This window comes from Cucumis melo, chromosome 1 (assembly GCF_025177605.1).
Source record: "Cucumis melo cultivar AY chromosome 1, USDA_Cmelo_AY_1.0, whole genome shotgun sequence".
NCBI lineage: Eukaryota > Viridiplantae > Streptophyta > Magnoliopsida > Cucurbitales > Cucurbitaceae > Cucumis > Cucumis melo.
The window spans coordinates 33,216,794-33,234,101 of NC_066857.1; the positions used below are offsets into that span (position 1 = coordinate 33,216,794).

Here is a 17,308-nt window from a genome sequence, read left to right on the forward strand (position 1 = left end):
TCGGTCCGTGGACATCTCTACCTCTAACCTTGGTCTCGCTCTCTCGCATTGTTATCTATAATCTAAAAGACATAAACCAACTTCTAATTATTAAAATGCTCTACTATAATTAACCAGGTCCATAGCTAGAGTTTCACATATTATTTATTTAAAATTGACTAAACATAGTATGATAATTAAATTATACTCATACACGATCTTTCTTTATTGGTACTAGGTGGTACACAACTTTTACTTTTCTAAAATAAAATATTGTATTTAGTTATAATATTATATTAAGTTGAAATTGGGTTCATTCAGTTACAAACTTCCAAATTAGGCATGTCATGCTACATTTAGATCATGATGGGAACAAAAGATAAATTCATCCTCTTTTGTTTAATGTTTCTTTCTTCTTATCTAGATCTCAAAATGAACAAATAAAACATATAATTGACTTATGTAACGCAATCTTTTCATTTTGGTTTCTACACTTTTTAAAAATATTTGTGTCTAAATAAATTTGGAGGAAAATGGTGAGAACATAACATCAGTAAAACACCGTAGCAAAATTTGACCAAACCATAAAAATCAAATAAAAATTCAAAAACGTTAGTCCCATATTGGAACAAAATCTTGGCTATAGACGCAACTGCTAATTCAAGTGTAAGATTCTAGTACTTAATTTTAATTAAAAAACATTAGATCCCTGTTAGGTTGAAACTTGATAATAATCCTGAGTATTAGTAAGGATAGCTTCTTAAACAAAATCTACAAGTTCATTCATCTTGACTACCAATTTACTAATCTTTGATTGAAGAATTTCCATAACCAGGAAAATAACTTGGACAATGCTTACACCTTCTAGCCAATATTTACTAACCCACGTTGATACACCTTCAATTCCTACATGTCCTTACAAGAGTAATATAAACATTGAAATAAAAACACTAATCATAATAGCATTTCCTAAAATTTTGAAATAACTTTCCTCTTCTGCCTCTGTGCCCTCTATTATAAATCATCCCCTAACATGACAGAGAAAACTAAATCCCGTATGAAGTCACATCTCCGAGTTTTCTCTTCTTGGTTCGTGTCAGGTATGGAAGATAACTGAACATCCCTGCATATGTGCAAATCAAATATCATTAGGTTGGAGATGCCGATTATAGGATACGAGGTATCTCCATCATAGAAGTTATAGACTTGCTGCGATTGCTAAGACAGTGGGGAAGAGCAAATATAACTCGATCAACATGAGAACTGAATAGCAATTTAATGCCATTAGTTAAATGGATCCAAATGCAAAAGCATGAAATTCATACAGGTTCATTTCCGGCTCATATGGCAGTATAATTCCAAAATCGCAACAACTACTGTAACACTTGAGGGAAATGAAAACTGAAAGACTGCACAGGATCCACTAACATGCATTTAGATAGGGAATAGAACTAAATATTCACTACTTTATGCAATTGTTATTTGATCCCATCTAACATTCACCTCCCAGAATAAGCCAATACATTTTAGTCCAAAAGCATTGTAATATGAAAAGTACAGAGGCCTTGATATTATTATATTACAAATATCAAACTTCTACATTCTATTGTAGCTCAACCAAATATAATTCTGGGCATTATCATTATAATTGTCCAAAAGCACGTTTTTATTAGAAGGAATTTTGATGGACTTCAACTCCTACGTTATAAATGCATTTTGGTTATACTATATTCTAGTGATGCAAATGCTAATTTCAAGGCCTCGTCAATTTTCCCCCATTATAGAAAAGATATGAGCTATGTACCACCAATGAACTGTGACACTGTGAACAAATTGTGACGCTCACAAGTCACAACAGTAAGGTAACTCAAGGTTATCGAAGCTCATAGGAAGGATCAAATGATATGTCTGCGAGAAATAAAATTTAAATAACAAACCTAAACCAGAATGCATGCCTAGAAACCAGTAAAAACTATAACTGTGGTGAAACGGATGCATGCAGAAAGTGCTTAATTTTGAGTCAGATAAAAAGCATCATATATTAATATGCCTAGACATCTAGAGGTATATTTCAGTCTTACCTTTCAGACAATGTATCATCTACAACTTTTTCCTCCATTTTTTCTTTACTTGAAGGCTCGGGCTGAACAGTTTTAGACTCGTTGATGACAGGTGCATTGCATAAAAACGACAACAATGGATCGGGTGCCATCTTGGAGGTTGAGTGCAGAGAAGAAAACCCCGAAAGAATCCTTACATGGTCATCTTGTAACTCTTTTCTCTCAAAAGAAAGACTTTGAGGAAAATCGTCTTTGTGGAATTTCAATCTTTGTTGACTGTAACCTCAAGTTAAGGAATTGAAATCATAGATTCAAGTATGCCATGGATATAAACAAGAAACAGAACAAAATACTCCAGAAAAAACAGCTGAGAGCTTTAAAAAAATTGCAGAAGCTTAACAATATCTATTCAATAAAAGAAAAGGATATATTAAATACATCTCCATGCTGCATCGTTATATGTCCAACCATATTCTCTCCCACGCTTGTAGAACAAATAGGGCATATCTGAAAAGAAATGAAAGCCAACCTCTTGAAAAAGCACAAAAAGGACAAACTAATTTCAAACAGAACCCAATAGAGAGTCTTTACGATCAAAAGAAGATACTCCCCAAAAAGAATTCTAAACTTCCGTCACTGGTACAACATATTAACCAATAACCATAGGGAAACATTCTTGACCAGAGGCAAGACGAGTGCTCAAGTACAATATCAAACCGAGTATATCTAGGAATTGAAAAATATAAGCAAAATACGACCAAGGCACCCAGGCTAAAGGCAGCCATAGTAATATAACGTTACAAGTCAAACCCCAAAAAATAATACTTAAGCAACTGTGCAGTACATCATCTCCTATTAGTAAGTGGGTTACGACATATTTGAAAGATGATGATAAATTCCATAAACGGCCAGTAAGAGGATACATCAGAAAGGACCTTCTCGTTCATGAAACAGGTTCACGACAAAAGCATTTTTTTAAAAAAAAAAACTTGCATAAAAAAGATCAAAACTAGAACTGTTAACAATCAACAAGATTATGACTTGAGCTTGAAGTTCATTGTTACTCAAGGAAGACAATCAAGCATTCTGAGAACTGACTGCCATCTAAATCCATCAATGATATGTTAGAAATGAAATTTCTGCCAAATATTGAGAGTCATCCCAATTTCCTACTGCTTTAGGTGCTATTACCAGGTAAGGTTACTTCACTTGAAGTACGCTAAACAGATAGACCCTCTAAACTTTGGCTCAACCATTAAGAAAAGTCTATCGAATCTCCTACTGAAACTGAGGGAACCGAATTAACAAAGCCACTTAAAACTTAAAAACGCAAACGCTAGACTCTAAAGTTATAAATTAGCAATTTTTCTTACCCCAAAGTTGGCTTCTACGGGATGCTCGTCATCAATATGGCAGCAAAGCTCAACCAAATCAAATTCCTCCGGACAAAACGGACAAGGATATTCCGAATTCAAATCATCATCCCCATCCACCTCCTCGTAGTCAAAATAAAAATCTAAAAACCAAACAGTAATCATCTCAAACAAAAACCCACAAAGCAAAACCCCAAATAAAAACCTAATAAACAGATCATCAGTAAATTAAGATCGAGACATGACTCACGCGACTGGGATTTAGAGCTTCTTGCAGCAGCAGCATCAGAGAGACCATAAGTATAAGCTTCACTATCCATAATCAGATTAAACAACAAACAAAAAACCCCAACACGAATTCGATTCAGGGGGGGTTGAATTCGTTCGAAACTTGGATGAATTCTTCAACACAACTTCACCAGAGCTCTTAAACGGCACAGTATTGGTGGGTTTTTTTGGAGAAATTAAGAAAAATTAAGTGGGGATTGAGAAATTTTATAAGGTCAATGAGAGATTGGGCTCGTGATCCTTAGCGAACACGATTTCTGACTCTTAGATGACCAAAGAAAAGAAGAAGAACTCCCGCGTTTTATCATTAGAACTCTTCTCTCAACAACCAAGGACCGACGATTTTGGATTAGGACTTTTATTACCCTTTTGCCCTCACAGTTTCTGAATATTACTGGAAATTTCCTCCAAAGGTATTTTGTTGGGAAAAAGGTAGTAGGGGTATTGTTGTCTTTTGCATTCCTTTGGCGTCTTAAAACCTTTTCTAAGGACATTTTTCTCAATAAATGATGTCTCGTTTTTAAAATCTTTATTTGTTGGCAACAAAGTAACCTAAAAAGTTTATCACTCTTTTATTTGTAGCTTAAATATATTTCATTCATTGTTAAACTAAAAAAACCCTAGCTAAGGGGTCGTTTAAGGGAAAGGTTGTGTTGTGGGGTTAATGTTATGATAACTTAGGATTATGAAGGAAGCTTTATGATAAGATGTATTTGGAGGAAAAGTCATGGAAGAGGTGTTATGATAATAGAATTATAATAGTCTTATGATAAGATGTGTTAGGGGGAAATGTTAGGTAGGTAGTATTATAGAATTTGTTATATATTAATTTATATTATAAATCCAATACATAAATTTCGTACATTTAATTCACCAAATTGTCATAGTTTTCGTAAAACAATTTGACTCAATTTATTTAACTACATTGTTCATTTTCAACATTTTTTAAGTATATGTTAAGTTTCAATAAATTGACTTTTATGAATATAACATGCAACCCATAAACATAGAAATAAATGCAAAAACAATTAAAAATACGAAGTAGCGGAAATAGAAAATACAATCAACGCTTTTACCAACTATAGTTTTATTTTCTAGTGAAAAATTACAATGAACACTACAAGAAAATATGTATTTTTCAATGCACCATACGGATGTCGGGGATAAGTAAAGTCAGGAAAAAAAAAAATTTCTGATGCCGTAAAATCTCGAAAAAGGTTGGCAATCCCGATCCGACATAAGGCAGTGTCAGTATAAGGTAATTTAATAAAAAAATTATAAACTTCTTCCGACACCATGCATAACGGTGTCGGGAGAAGTTCATAATTTTTTTAGTATATGCATGGCGTTAGGAGAAGTTTATAATTTTTTTAGTATATATAACTTTCCCTAATGTCATACATAATGGCGTTAGGAGAAGTTTATAATTTTTTTAGTATATTTAACTTCCTCTAACGCCATGCATAATGGCGTTGGGAGAAGTTTATAATTTTTTTAATATATTTAACTTCTCCCGACACCATGCATAACGCGTCGGGAGAAGTTTAATTTTTTTAAATATATTTAACTTCTCCCGATGTCATGCATAACGGCGTTGGGAGTTCCCCTTTAAAACCCATTTTTCAGACATGTGTTTACAAATTTGAAAGGCAATCGAAAAACGAGAGAGAGAGAGAGAGAGAGAAATTTTGGACTTCCAAAAGAGGAAGAAGATTTCCGTCGCTGTCCATTGTCCTGTCTTCGCCATCAAACTTAGTCATCTTGTCTTCACATTCGCCCACCACCCCTTGCCGACGGTTAGCTAATATCTTCCTTTTTTTTTTTCTTTATTTTGGTTTAGGGATTAAAAATATTATTAAATTTGTGATTGTGTTTATGGAATTGTATCAACAATATGTAGACTATGTTCATTTTGTTGTGGATTTGTTATTGATTGTGTAAATTTTGTTTTTATTGTTATTGATTTATTTTTATTGTTCTTGATGTTCTCGGTCCTCCGTTCCAGTACCACCGCCGCCCCTATCTCTTCCAATTAATTATTTATTTAAGTTAGATTTTTGCTCTAAAATCTTAAATCCTATTTCTAGTTTTGTCTTAGCTTTGCTAATATTTTCATTCCTTTTCTTAGATCTCGTTTTCGGTTTTACAAAAAAATACCAGTTTTACCAATATTTTCGTACCTTCCATTTAATAATGGAATGTTTTTTTTTTTTTAAATAAAGGATCTCCCAAAGCATAAATATAGCATTCGGAGATCCGAATCTCCCTACACTATATTTTGTGCGTCGAGAGATCCTCTACCGATGAATTTTTCTCGACTTTGATCTCGACGCAGATTTATGCGTCGGAAAATGATTTTTTGACACTATTTCATATATCTCCCGACGCCTTTGGGCGTTGGGAAACCCCCATTTTCTTGTAGTGGAATCTAGTTTTAGGTTTCTCTTCAATTTATTTTAATCTACTTTTAAAATATTAACTTTAGTCATTCTGCAACAATTAATGGATAAAGAATTCATGAAACTATGTCTCTGTAACAAAAGATTTGTTATGTTAATTTAACCAAACTTAATTTAATAACTAAAATAACATTATGAAAGTGAAAAAATATAGACAAACCGCCTCTAAATAATTTGTTGAAATTACAGCCAGCACTAAATAATAGGTTCGTCGAAATGAGTGCACTGATTTTTAATTTATTCAAATAGTCCTTATATTTTTTTAATTATCGTAATCAATTTATGGTAGTTTGTTGAAATTTTTCAATTTTTTTATTGAATTGCCATTGGTTAGATATTTAAGGTAATTAATAAAATGTTGAGATTTGTATCAAAATTTTAATTTTACAAATATATTGATATGAATTCGAACATAGAGTTGATTGAAGATAATTAAATCAAAATTTAATTGTGCAATCACAATAAATTACCTAATTGAATAAATTAATATTGTACATGATTAATAACTTAAAAAAAAGCTCTATTTTCAAAATGAGAAAAAAAAAAAAAAAGATTAGGAAAAAGTTGAGGAAGGGTTAGAAGGAGTTAAAGAAGGGTCTAGTGGAGATTAAAGTGTAAAACTAGGGTTATGATAACCCTATGCAATATCCATCATTTACGGTTAGGACTACTATGTATCTAATCCCATTCCTCCCCTAGCTTTTATGATCTCTACCTTAATAACCCATTTATGATCCATAACAGTCCTAGGGCTCGAGGATAGCGAAAAAAGAGCTTGTTTTTAAGTTATCATAGGTAAAAAATTAAAATAAATGAAATAAGGAAAGTGGACCAAGATTTGCAATTATCATAGTTAAATATGGTATGTAATTAATTTTATTGTAATATTATAATCAAAATTGCCCCATAATTAATTTTATTTTGATAATTTTGTTCAAAAATTCTTCACTTTGTTCGATCTCTCTGTCCATTATTTCTTATTATGTTAATCTCCTTCACATTTTTCCGGTAAGTAAGGACTTATGGTTATATACAAAATTTGTTAGAGTATATGAAAATTATTTAGTATATTACTTAGTTCATTCTTTGGAAAAATTTTAGGGTATATGAAAAATATATAGTATATTATGTGATTCATGCTTCGAATTTTTTTTTATGGTATATGAAAAATACATAATATATTATGTAGTTTTCAGTCAACAAATTAGACTATATGAAAAATATATAGTATATTATGTAGGTATATGAAAAATATAAAACGTGAGAACGGAAATGTGAAAAAATTAGATGAAATTTTGAGATATTTGTTTAAAATTATGTGTAAAGTAGGTGATTTTTTTAAAAATATTTCTTATTCTTATTATTATTCCATCATAATTAATTTTAAAACACATAATAATTCTCCTTCTTATTATTCCAACACAACCTCTTTTCTCATCGTTTGATCTTCATTTCCAACCACGATCACAAACAACCTCCCTTCTCACCGTTTGATCTTCATTACCTACCATGATCGCGAACGTCTCATCTCCCAGAGCGATGGTGGAATCTCACTCGTTGATTTTGGCTTACGTGATGGCTCCCACATTTACATCTTTTTTTGTCCTCTTGATGCCAATGATGGTGATGACATTGAAGCTCACCAATTATTCTTTACTTCTTCTTCCGACATCTGATGAAAATTTATGATGTTTTACATAGTGATGAAAATAATATTGATGATTTATATATGTTAAATTTAATAAATAAAATATTTTCATATTATATGAGATTTTATTTGATAATAATTGCAAATCTACCATAAATGATAAGTTAATATTGAATATGATTAAAATTGTAGTTTAATTATTAACACAAGCGAGAGAGTAACAAATTACATAATAAATTTAATATAATATTTTTTATTTAATTTTAAAAATTATTTATAACCAATAATTATGATAAGATTATAATTAAAAAAAAAAAAATACTAAATCCTCTTGAAGATAATAAATTTTATTTTAGGACATCTAGACACCTAGGAAAGTATATGAAATAAGAGGAAAGTTTAGGACAAAAAAAGATCGAGAGCCATCATAAGCCCAATTATGAGAGGCCCATTCATGAACATCCAAAGAAGGCCCGCCTGAATCCTGATCTGATTACTTCCGGCGAAGGTTAACGTGTAAAACCGCCACGAAATTTCTCCATTCCGGGGGAGTTGTTCGATTCCAACATTCAATTAATTTCCTTTTTACACCTGAAACTGACTCGAATTCTTCGATTCTGATCATTCCTGAACTATCTATTCTCTCTGATTTTCTCGTTTCTCTCTTCTGGTGTTTCTCATGGCGACGAGGAATCGAACTGCACAGTTTAGAAGGCACAGGGATGCCGTGAAGAGTGTCCGTGCGCCTCTATCCTCTTCGGCAGCTGGCTCCAGTGGACCGGTTATTGAGATGGTCAGTTCGTCTCTTCTTCGTTCGAAGCGCTCTTCTTCATATGCTCCCCTCAGCACTGAAGATCCAGGACCTTCGAGGTACAGATTCCTTTTTTCTCCTAACATTTCTCCCGAAGTTGAAATTTCTTGTGTTAAATTATTTTTTCGGCCATGTGGATTGTCGAGATGGAAAATTGAACTTCTGCTGTGACGTTCAATTAGAAGTTCTTACTTATTTGCGTTATGAAAATTTTCTTGAATCAAGTGCTTGTTTCAGATAGTATTTTTCTAGAATAGTTCTGGTGAAATCTTGAAGAGCAGATAACTGGATATTATCACCGTATTCTTGCCTCCCATACCTAAAATGTTCTGACTTTGTGCCTTTAGGATTTCTCATCGATGCATGCAGAAGAATAGGTTCTCCTTTTGTATTATTCATCTATTGGATCAAATGTATAGTCCGTTTTATATATTCGGAAGTTATTTTTCTGAATCCATAATCAGTTTGTTTTGTGTTCCACATCTCAGTTCATTGTTTATTTCTGGTGTCTCCACAACTAGTTTTAGTTCTAGGAAAGTATCATGTACTCCGATTATTACTATTACTATTATTATTTTTCTTGAGCTCAGGGAATTAAACCTGAAGATTTGTAATTTTTCAGGCTGTTTGAGAAATCTCTTAATGCTTTGTTCTCTGCTTAGGATGAGCTGCAAATGGGAAATGTAGGTCTCTTATCGATGTTTCATTAATGGACATTAATGGACTGGAAATTTGGGAAGGAAACACCTCAGCAGGAAATTTCTTGTGTTTTTTTCCTCCTCTTTATAGGATAAGTTGCAAATGGCAGTATAGGTTTCTTATTGATACTTATTAGTTATTACTGGACTGGGAATTTGGGAAGGAAATGCTCGTTGAGGGAATGGTGTCAGAGAGTTGAGGTTAATGAATTTACCAAAATTGCAGGCATACATTCCAAATGGTTGAGAACTACTGCCTGGGAATTTTTGTTTGTAACTTAAAATGGATCTGCTTTGAATCCGAAAGTTTCTGTCTGAGTATGTGACATTTCTTTAGCAAAAATATTAACTCATACTCCCCTCACTGTTAGTATTGTATCTACGGTGCAGCAGCGATGCATTTATGGTTGGTCTACCTCCAGCTTGGGTGGATGATTCTGAAGAAATAACTGTTAATATACAGAAAATTCGTAGGAAGATGGCAGAGCTAGTCAAGGCTCATTCCAAAGCTTTAATGCCTTCTTTTGCTGATGGCAAAGAAGACGAGCATACGATTGAAGCACTTACGCTAGAGATTACCAATCTTTTGAAAACCTCCGAGAAGAGGTTAAAGAAAATTTCTAGTACTGGGTCTTCCGAGGATATTAACATCAGAAAAAACGTCCAGGTACCCATGAATCTCATTAAGTTTTGTGCTTAATACTTTGAATATTTTGACTTTGGTGCTGAGTCATTGCTCATCTTTTTGTATAATGTCTTTACGTTATTACATTTTTCGAGTTGTTGTTCATTGTCTTTGTTGTTGGACCTTTATTGTGCTCCCTGGAAACTAATGTATAAAGTTCCAACAAACTTTTCACCTCCCTAAAAGTGTTTCTGGATTCTGGTGTTTGAGCACTTTTAACAGTTCGTTCCTTTTTGTGATGGTTTGACTCCTTTTCTTAACAGCGTTCTCTTGCTACAGAGCTTCAGAATCTTTCGATGGATCTTCGTAGAAGACAATCAATGTATTTGAAACATCTGCAACAGCAAAAGGAGGTTAGTGTCCTGTGTTCACAATGGACCTTTTGTTCCCACTTTACTATTTTCTTGTACTTTTCACTCTTCTATTAAAAATGGGTTTCATACGGGGAATAAGAAACTACTTTACTATTTTGATAATTCTCTCCCCATTACATTTGTCTGGTTCGTCTATCGTTTTAGGGGTCTATTTTTCTTGATAAATCTGTAATTTGGTCAATAGTATGTAATATTTTTGCATCCATATCAATTGAAACACCGATCTACTCAGTAACCGATGCTTATTTACTTTTGTATTGCAGGGACATGATGGAATTGATTTGGAGATAAATTTGAATGGAAACCGAACTTTCCAGGAGGATGACGGATATGATGAATTTGTATGTTCTCACTGCTCATATCTTTTGTCACCTGGGCATATTAAGACTAAACTTTTCTCCTGCAAGAGATCATTATTCAAGAACTCAAAGCACAAAATAACATGAGTTATTTTTCTTTAACTCCAATTGTTTTTATGACTGTCAAATCTTTTTGGGTGTTCCATGTGGATAAGTGGGTGGTGCCTCAGTCTTCCCCTAAACCCTAATTGTTGATTTTGTTAGTCATATGCTTGGGTTAAATATCTTATTGTTTTGTATGCTTGAATAGCAAACTCTCCATTGATAATTGTTTTGGATGTCGTTTTATAATGCAAATATATCATTATCCATCACTTCTCTTTGATTGGTACTTTTGTGTGGGAATCAGGGAACAAATGAAAACCAAACGATGACATTAGATGGGCAGCACATTCAGGGAAGGGAGAAAGAGATTAAACAGGTTCTTGAAGGTTCTTGAAAATCCTAGTTGAGACAGAACTTTACACAATGTGATAGATGTATTAATTTTTCATGTGTAGGTTGTAAAATCCGTAAATGAGCTTGCCCAAATTATGAAGGATCTCTCAACTCTTGTCATAGACCAGGTTAAAGCCTATACTCTTTTAACGTGTATTCAGCGCTTTGTTTTTTTTATTTTTAAAATCAATCTGGGTTAATTAGCTAATGAACGTTGTTTATTCTATCAGGGTACCATTGTCGATAGAATTGACCACAATATTCAGAATGTTGCTGTTTCAGTTGAAGAGGGCTTGAAACAACTTCAAAAGGTGCTCTCTCTTTCAAAGAAAACTTTCATTTTTGATCCAGAAACCTGAGATATCAAATAGTTAGCTTGATTGATTACCATTTCAATTTTGAAAATTGGGCCGGTCTTCTCACAATTTTTTAACATAGCTTTCATCTTTCCCAAAGAAACATTAGAATTCATAACCAAATCCCAAATTTCGAAAACACCTTGAAGAAACGGGGGCACTCGCGTCCTTGAACCAGTAACCATCTTTGGCTAATCTGGCCTCCTCTATCCCTTGAGACCAACCATGAGCATGAATATTCACATATTGTACATTGACTAGGCCTTTCAGATCGATCTTAGGCCCCACACCATCCCTGTACGAACCTTGCGAAGGAACCTTTAGGTTTTTTGGGCATTGGATTCTCATCGATGTTTGCATTACTAAGAAGTAGATAACAAAACAAACATACTCTTAGTTAGGAGGTAATGTATGTAAGCTTAATTTTAAAAAACCAAATGGTTATCAAACAGTGCTCGTCCCTGAATTTCATATTTGTTGGTGCTTTAATGATGATTTTGGTGAAAATACGAGACCTGATGTTGGAAAGTTTTGGGGTGTGCAGGCAGAGAAGACACAGAAAAATGGAGGAATGGTGAAATGTGCAACAGTGCTTGTTATTATGTGTTTCATAATGCTGGTTCTTTTGATACTAAAGGAGATAATTATGTAACTAATTAATATAATGTTTGCTTTTGCCTTATTGGCTCATAAACATTTTGAGAACTGCAGGCAGTTGATCAGCTCAGCAGATGCCGTTCCTTTTTGTGTATTATTCTCAAAGTCTTGGAATTGGGCATTTTGTAGAAATGATTTTCTTTGAAATATATCTCATTTACTTTGTTCAGTTTTGACTAATCATAATATGCATTTATATGGAGAGGAAAATGTTTTCCTAATTTAGTTTATAAACTTGAATTGTAATAATTGAGTCATTACACTTAAAATTAATAACAATTTAGCTCTTAGACTTTATAAGTGACAATTTAGTCTGTTAGTTTATAATCTTTACAATGACAATATCCTGATTGGAGCAATTAATTGCTATACTTGTAGTGAAATTTCTCGTAAATGTAAATTTTTTAGCACAATTGACGTAAAAAGATGATGGTATGATTTATGGACTATGTTATTAGTAATTTGATATCCTTTTGTATTAATTGTCCAATCCCATTACCAGTAGTATGATTTATGGACTATCTCAATTTTTGATATATATTTTTAATTTTTTTTTTTTTTTGCTTTCTTGATGTAGTGTTTGTTATTTTTTTTAAAAAAATTATAAACCATGTTTTTCTTTTTTCTTTCTTAAATATTTTTTCATAGCCTATTTTTTCAGTTTATTTTAGATAAAGATAGTTTATAATTTTTTTTGAAATAAAGTATAAATTATAGTTTTTCTTTCTAAAATACTTTACATAAAGGTATAGATTTTTCAACTTATGTTTTTTTCAAACTATAAATCGAATTATATTAGTATGATGTACTTTTTACTTTAAAAAAATCTACAATTATTTATGTAATGTACTGAGTTTTTTATGTTTATATAGAAATAAAATTTTCCACCCATACCAACAAGTTTTCGATAGCTCAATTATAAGAATTATAAGAACTTAGTTTAAAAAGTAAGCATCAAATAGGAAGCCCAGGCCAAGGGTAAAAGCAAACCCACTAGAGGTAGTGGTAGCTGTCAGCGGATCCATTGTCTCCTTTTGTCTCTGTGGCTATGGATTGTTTCAGCCGTTTGATGCTTCACCTTCAAAATCAAGACAAAATTAAAGGAATTCATCTTGGGGATAGTTGCAATCTCACTCACTTAGTCTTAGTAGACGACATTCTGCTTTTTGTAAAGACAAAGATGAATATTTAACAAACTTGAAATATGGCATCTTTCTTTTCGAAAAAACCACGGGTCTTAATATTAATCTCAATAAATCATCCATTTCACCCAGAAATGTGGATTTTGCTAGAATTGATGAGGTTACCAACAATTGGGGGATTCAAAAACAATATCTTCCCATTCAATACTTCTGGGCTCCCTTGGGTGGCAAACCTACTTCGCTTCTGGGACAAATATCACCGATAAAATAAAAAAGAAGCTGTGCAACTAGAAATACTCCAACCTATCAAAAGGAGGAAAATTGACTCTTATACACTCCACTTTATCCAACTTACCCACATACCAACTATCCATCTTTAAAGCTCCAATTGGCACTTGTAAAGCGTTGTGGAGAGATTTTTTCAAGTGGAATAAAGTTACAATTCCAAAGGAGTGTGGTGGTCTGGGCATATACAAAATGGGTGATACTAACTTTGCATTCCTCTGTAAATGGCCTTGAAGATATCAAAATGAAGATGACCCTCTATGGAAAAGAGTTATTAATGCTAAATATGCTCAACAAGTTTCTTTAGGAGAAATTCCAACTGTATCTAAATATAGCTCTTGAAAGCTCCTTGAGAAATGTTATCAAAACCCTGGATTGGTCCAAAGATAAAATCAAATGGCAGATGAATAATGGGGAAAACATCTCATTCTGTAAAGGAAATTGGAATTCATTAGGCCCTTTATATCTTTTTTGTATCCCAGAAGGCTCCATTTGTTTAGCTTGGAACTTTCAGCCTAGAAGGCCCTTCGCAGCTCTGAAAATCAACAATGGGATATCATCAAAGCAAACCTCACGGCTCCAAACGCAAACAGAGATAAGGACTTTCCAAAATGGGTGCTTGAGTCAAATGGCCGTTAAACAATTGCTTTTGTCAAAAAAAGCTTTAGTTGATTTTAGCCAAAGATCGACTGTAAAGTTCAAACAACTTTGGAAGCAAAAAATGTAGTTCTTTTTATGGTCGATCATACACAAATGCATAAACACCAACGACACCATACAAAGAGACATCATACAAATAAATATGCCCGCTCTCTGAATCCAAACTGGTGCCCTCTTTGCTACAAAAGGTCAGAAGCACTGCAAAAACAACACTGAACTCTTCAGTATAAATCAAAAACACAGAATAGACATCATTAAATTCAGTATCATTTTGCCTATGTGGAACATTAGGCTGGAAAGAAATATCCATATCTCTCGTAAATCCAATGTTAACCTGTGGAAAAATTTGTGTGTTTTGACGGGTTTTTGGGCGTATATGGGCGTCTGATTTCCTTTACTTTCAAACTATTGTGTTAGCTCTATTGCTATCAAACTTAGTGCCACTCTTTCTTTCCTTGGTGCTTTCCTTTATCCCCTAGCTTTGTAATTTTTCCTTTGATTAATGAAGTGGGACGATGAGGATATTAAGGAGGTGTCCGTCCATCTAATGAAGATGTGAACACATAGTATTTTTTAAAAAAAAAAATTTAAAAATTAAAAGTTATTAACTATACTAATAAATTTTCGATCAGCCAAGTTACTATCGATACCAACAAATTTTCAGTAGCTCAAAAACTCCGTGCTTAGCTTGGAGTTTGGAACATAGTTCAATTCTCAAATCCTCATCAATCATGAGTTTAAAGAGTTATAATTTAATATCCAAAAAATAGAAGAATCTTTTATCTTTTAATTAAAGATTAAGAAAATATTAATAACAATTTTATTTAATAATTTAGATATGAAATCACATCAAACAATCTTACAACAAATTATTAAAAAAGATAAACCAGGGAAACAAATGTTTTTCCCCCTTAGCCCATTTTATAGAGTTTCTATATATATAGATTTAAAACATTCCTTTTAAAATTAAGGTATATATAGTCTCGATACTCAAATTATGTGTCTATAAAAATGAATATCGATGAGAAAACTAATATGAAATAATATTTTTTTAAAAGAAAAAAACCAGTAAAATTAAAATTAAAGTTGGTATTAGTGTCGAAATAAAAAAACAGTATATATTTAATTCCTTAAATCAATAGATTATTGAAATTGGAGGGTACCTTTTTTTAGTTTAATTTTAGTGTTATGAACTTATAATCTTGAATCTGACAATGAATCGATTTCATAATTACTATAAAATTTAAAATAATAAAACTGCTCAATATTATCCATGCAATCTCCCATAGGACCAAATAGTCACACCAAATAGTCACGATAACTAAATTAAAACAAAAATAAATTAGTCACAATAACTGAAATAAAAATAAATTTGTCACAATAACTGAAATTAAAAACAAAACTTTGATCCATACACAATAATCTAACTCAAAAGAGAAACTTTGGGTACAAAAAAAAAAAAAACTCCAAATTATCAATAGAAATCTTTCCTAACAACCACTAACATAATTCAATGATAAATTGTCTATAGAAAAGCATTCTTAAACAAAATAAACAACAAATTGGTCTTAGAGATTACTTCCCTATAACTATTAAATTAAAAATATGCCTAACAAGAAGCAATGCATTGTTCAATACTAACCTCTAGGCTATCTTCAAAAATAAGAAAAATAAAAAAACTTCATTTACTTTCTTGATCATCGTCTAGTTGTGGAGGTTGATCAGAATTTTCCATTGGGATTGTATTGTTATCTATAAATTCATCAATAATATCTGGCCAAATGCTGGTTGATTTATTCTCCAAACCTGTTGGTATGTCTTCAAGTGTATCCCACCAGTCATCAGTTTCCTTAGATGGTTGTGTATCAGTACTGACCACATCAGTATTTGCAAAATCTCCACCTCCATGTGAATATTTTTTATTATGCATCCTATACTTCTGCAAAAACAAAACAAATTATCCATTATGTTAAATAAATAAAAAAGAAAGAAATATACAATAGTGTTTTTTTCTAAAAAAAATTAAGTACCTGAAGATGACTTGCAACATTTTCTCTACTTACATGTGAAACACCTTTACTGTGCATATACTTCAAGAGAGTAGCAGGAACAACTTCTACATTAATCAAAACAATTCTAAATTAATTAAGTAAACACACATTAACCTGACTTAAATTAAAACATATTTGTAATTAATACAAAGTACTTACTTTTTCCTTGCAAAGTGATGTGAACGATGCCTTCTGAAAAGATTTGATGATATTCCTTAGTCCAAATAAAACGTCTCTTTTTGAAAACGAACTTATGGCGATCATCCAGATCATGATCCAAACCCTCACTATTTTCTTCTCTTATCTTTGAATGATCAATATTAGGGTTAGAACAATTATTCAATCGTCCTCCGTATGAAGTGGTTGGAACATGATAATGACTTTTATCTAAAGAACTGTTAGGGTTATAACAATTATTCAATCCTCTTCCTAAAGAAGTGTTAGGGTTAGAACAATTACTCAATCCTCCTCCATATGCAGCGGTTGGAACATGATAATGACTTTTATCTAAAGAACCGTTAGGGTTATAACAATTATTCAACCCTCTTCCGTATGCAGTGATTGGAATAACATGATGATGACTTTTATATAAAGAAGTGTTAGGGTTAGAAAAATTACTCAATCCTCTTCCATATGCAGTGGTTGGAACATGATAATGACTTTTATCTAAAGAAGGGTTATAACAATTATTCAATCCTCCTCCGTATGCCGTGGTTGGAATAACATGATGATGACTTTTAACTGAAGAAGTGTTACGGTTAGACAAAAAACTCGGTCCTCTTCTGTATTTGGTCTGAGTTTCTCGAATGGCTTTGAACGGTGGCACTTTCCTTGTAGTTGATTCAGTTTGAGGTGAGTAAACAGATGAATAGTAGTCATTCCTACGAGTTCTAGGCAAACGTTGCCAAAAATCTTTTATAACTCCAAAAGGAAGCTCGGGTATTACACAATGAGCTGCACCGCTCATAGTCTCTCTCATGGTAGC

At 32.6% G+C, this 17,308-nt stretch overlaps 2 protein-coding genes across 3 annotated transcripts; one reads left to right on the top strand and one right to left on the bottom strand.

Moving 5' to 3' along the window:
* Positions 1-767: 767 nt before the first annotated feature.
* On the bottom strand, positions 768-3,994 carry LOC103492783 (protein DEHYDRATION-INDUCED 19 homolog 4-like). Its single transcript, XM_051087499.1, has 5 exons — positions 3,663-3,994; positions 3,413-3,555; positions 2,468-2,546; positions 2,061-2,316; positions 768-1,102 (listed from the first exon to the last, which is right to left on the bottom strand). Exons 1-5 carry the CDS (start codon positions 3,730-3,732, stop codon positions 994-996), a joined length of 657 nt encoding a protein of 218 aa, XP_050943456.1. The 5' UTR covers positions 3,733-3,994; the 3' UTR covers positions 768-993.
* Positions 3,995-8,225: 4,231 nt separating this feature from the next.
* On the top strand, positions 8,226-12,354 carry LOC103492782 (syntaxin-42). Of its 2 annotated transcripts, none has more exons than XM_008453299.3 (8): positions 8,226-8,677; positions 9,710-9,983; positions 10,265-10,354; positions 10,639-10,716; positions 11,084-11,155; positions 11,235-11,300; positions 11,403-11,483; positions 12,073-12,354. In XM_008453299.3, the coding sequence occupies exons 1-8, from the start codon at positions 8,487-8,489 to the stop codon at positions 12,178-12,180; spliced, it is 960 nt and encodes a 319-aa protein (XP_008451521.1). In that variant the 5' UTR covers positions 8,226-8,486; the 3' UTR covers positions 12,181-12,354. The 2 variants fall into 2 exon arrangements, with proteins under 2 accessions (XP_008451521.1, XP_008451520.1); XM_008453298.3 differs by having other exon boundaries at positions 8,227-8,677; positions 9,707-9,983.
* Positions 12,355-17,308: the final 4,954 nt, after the last annotated feature.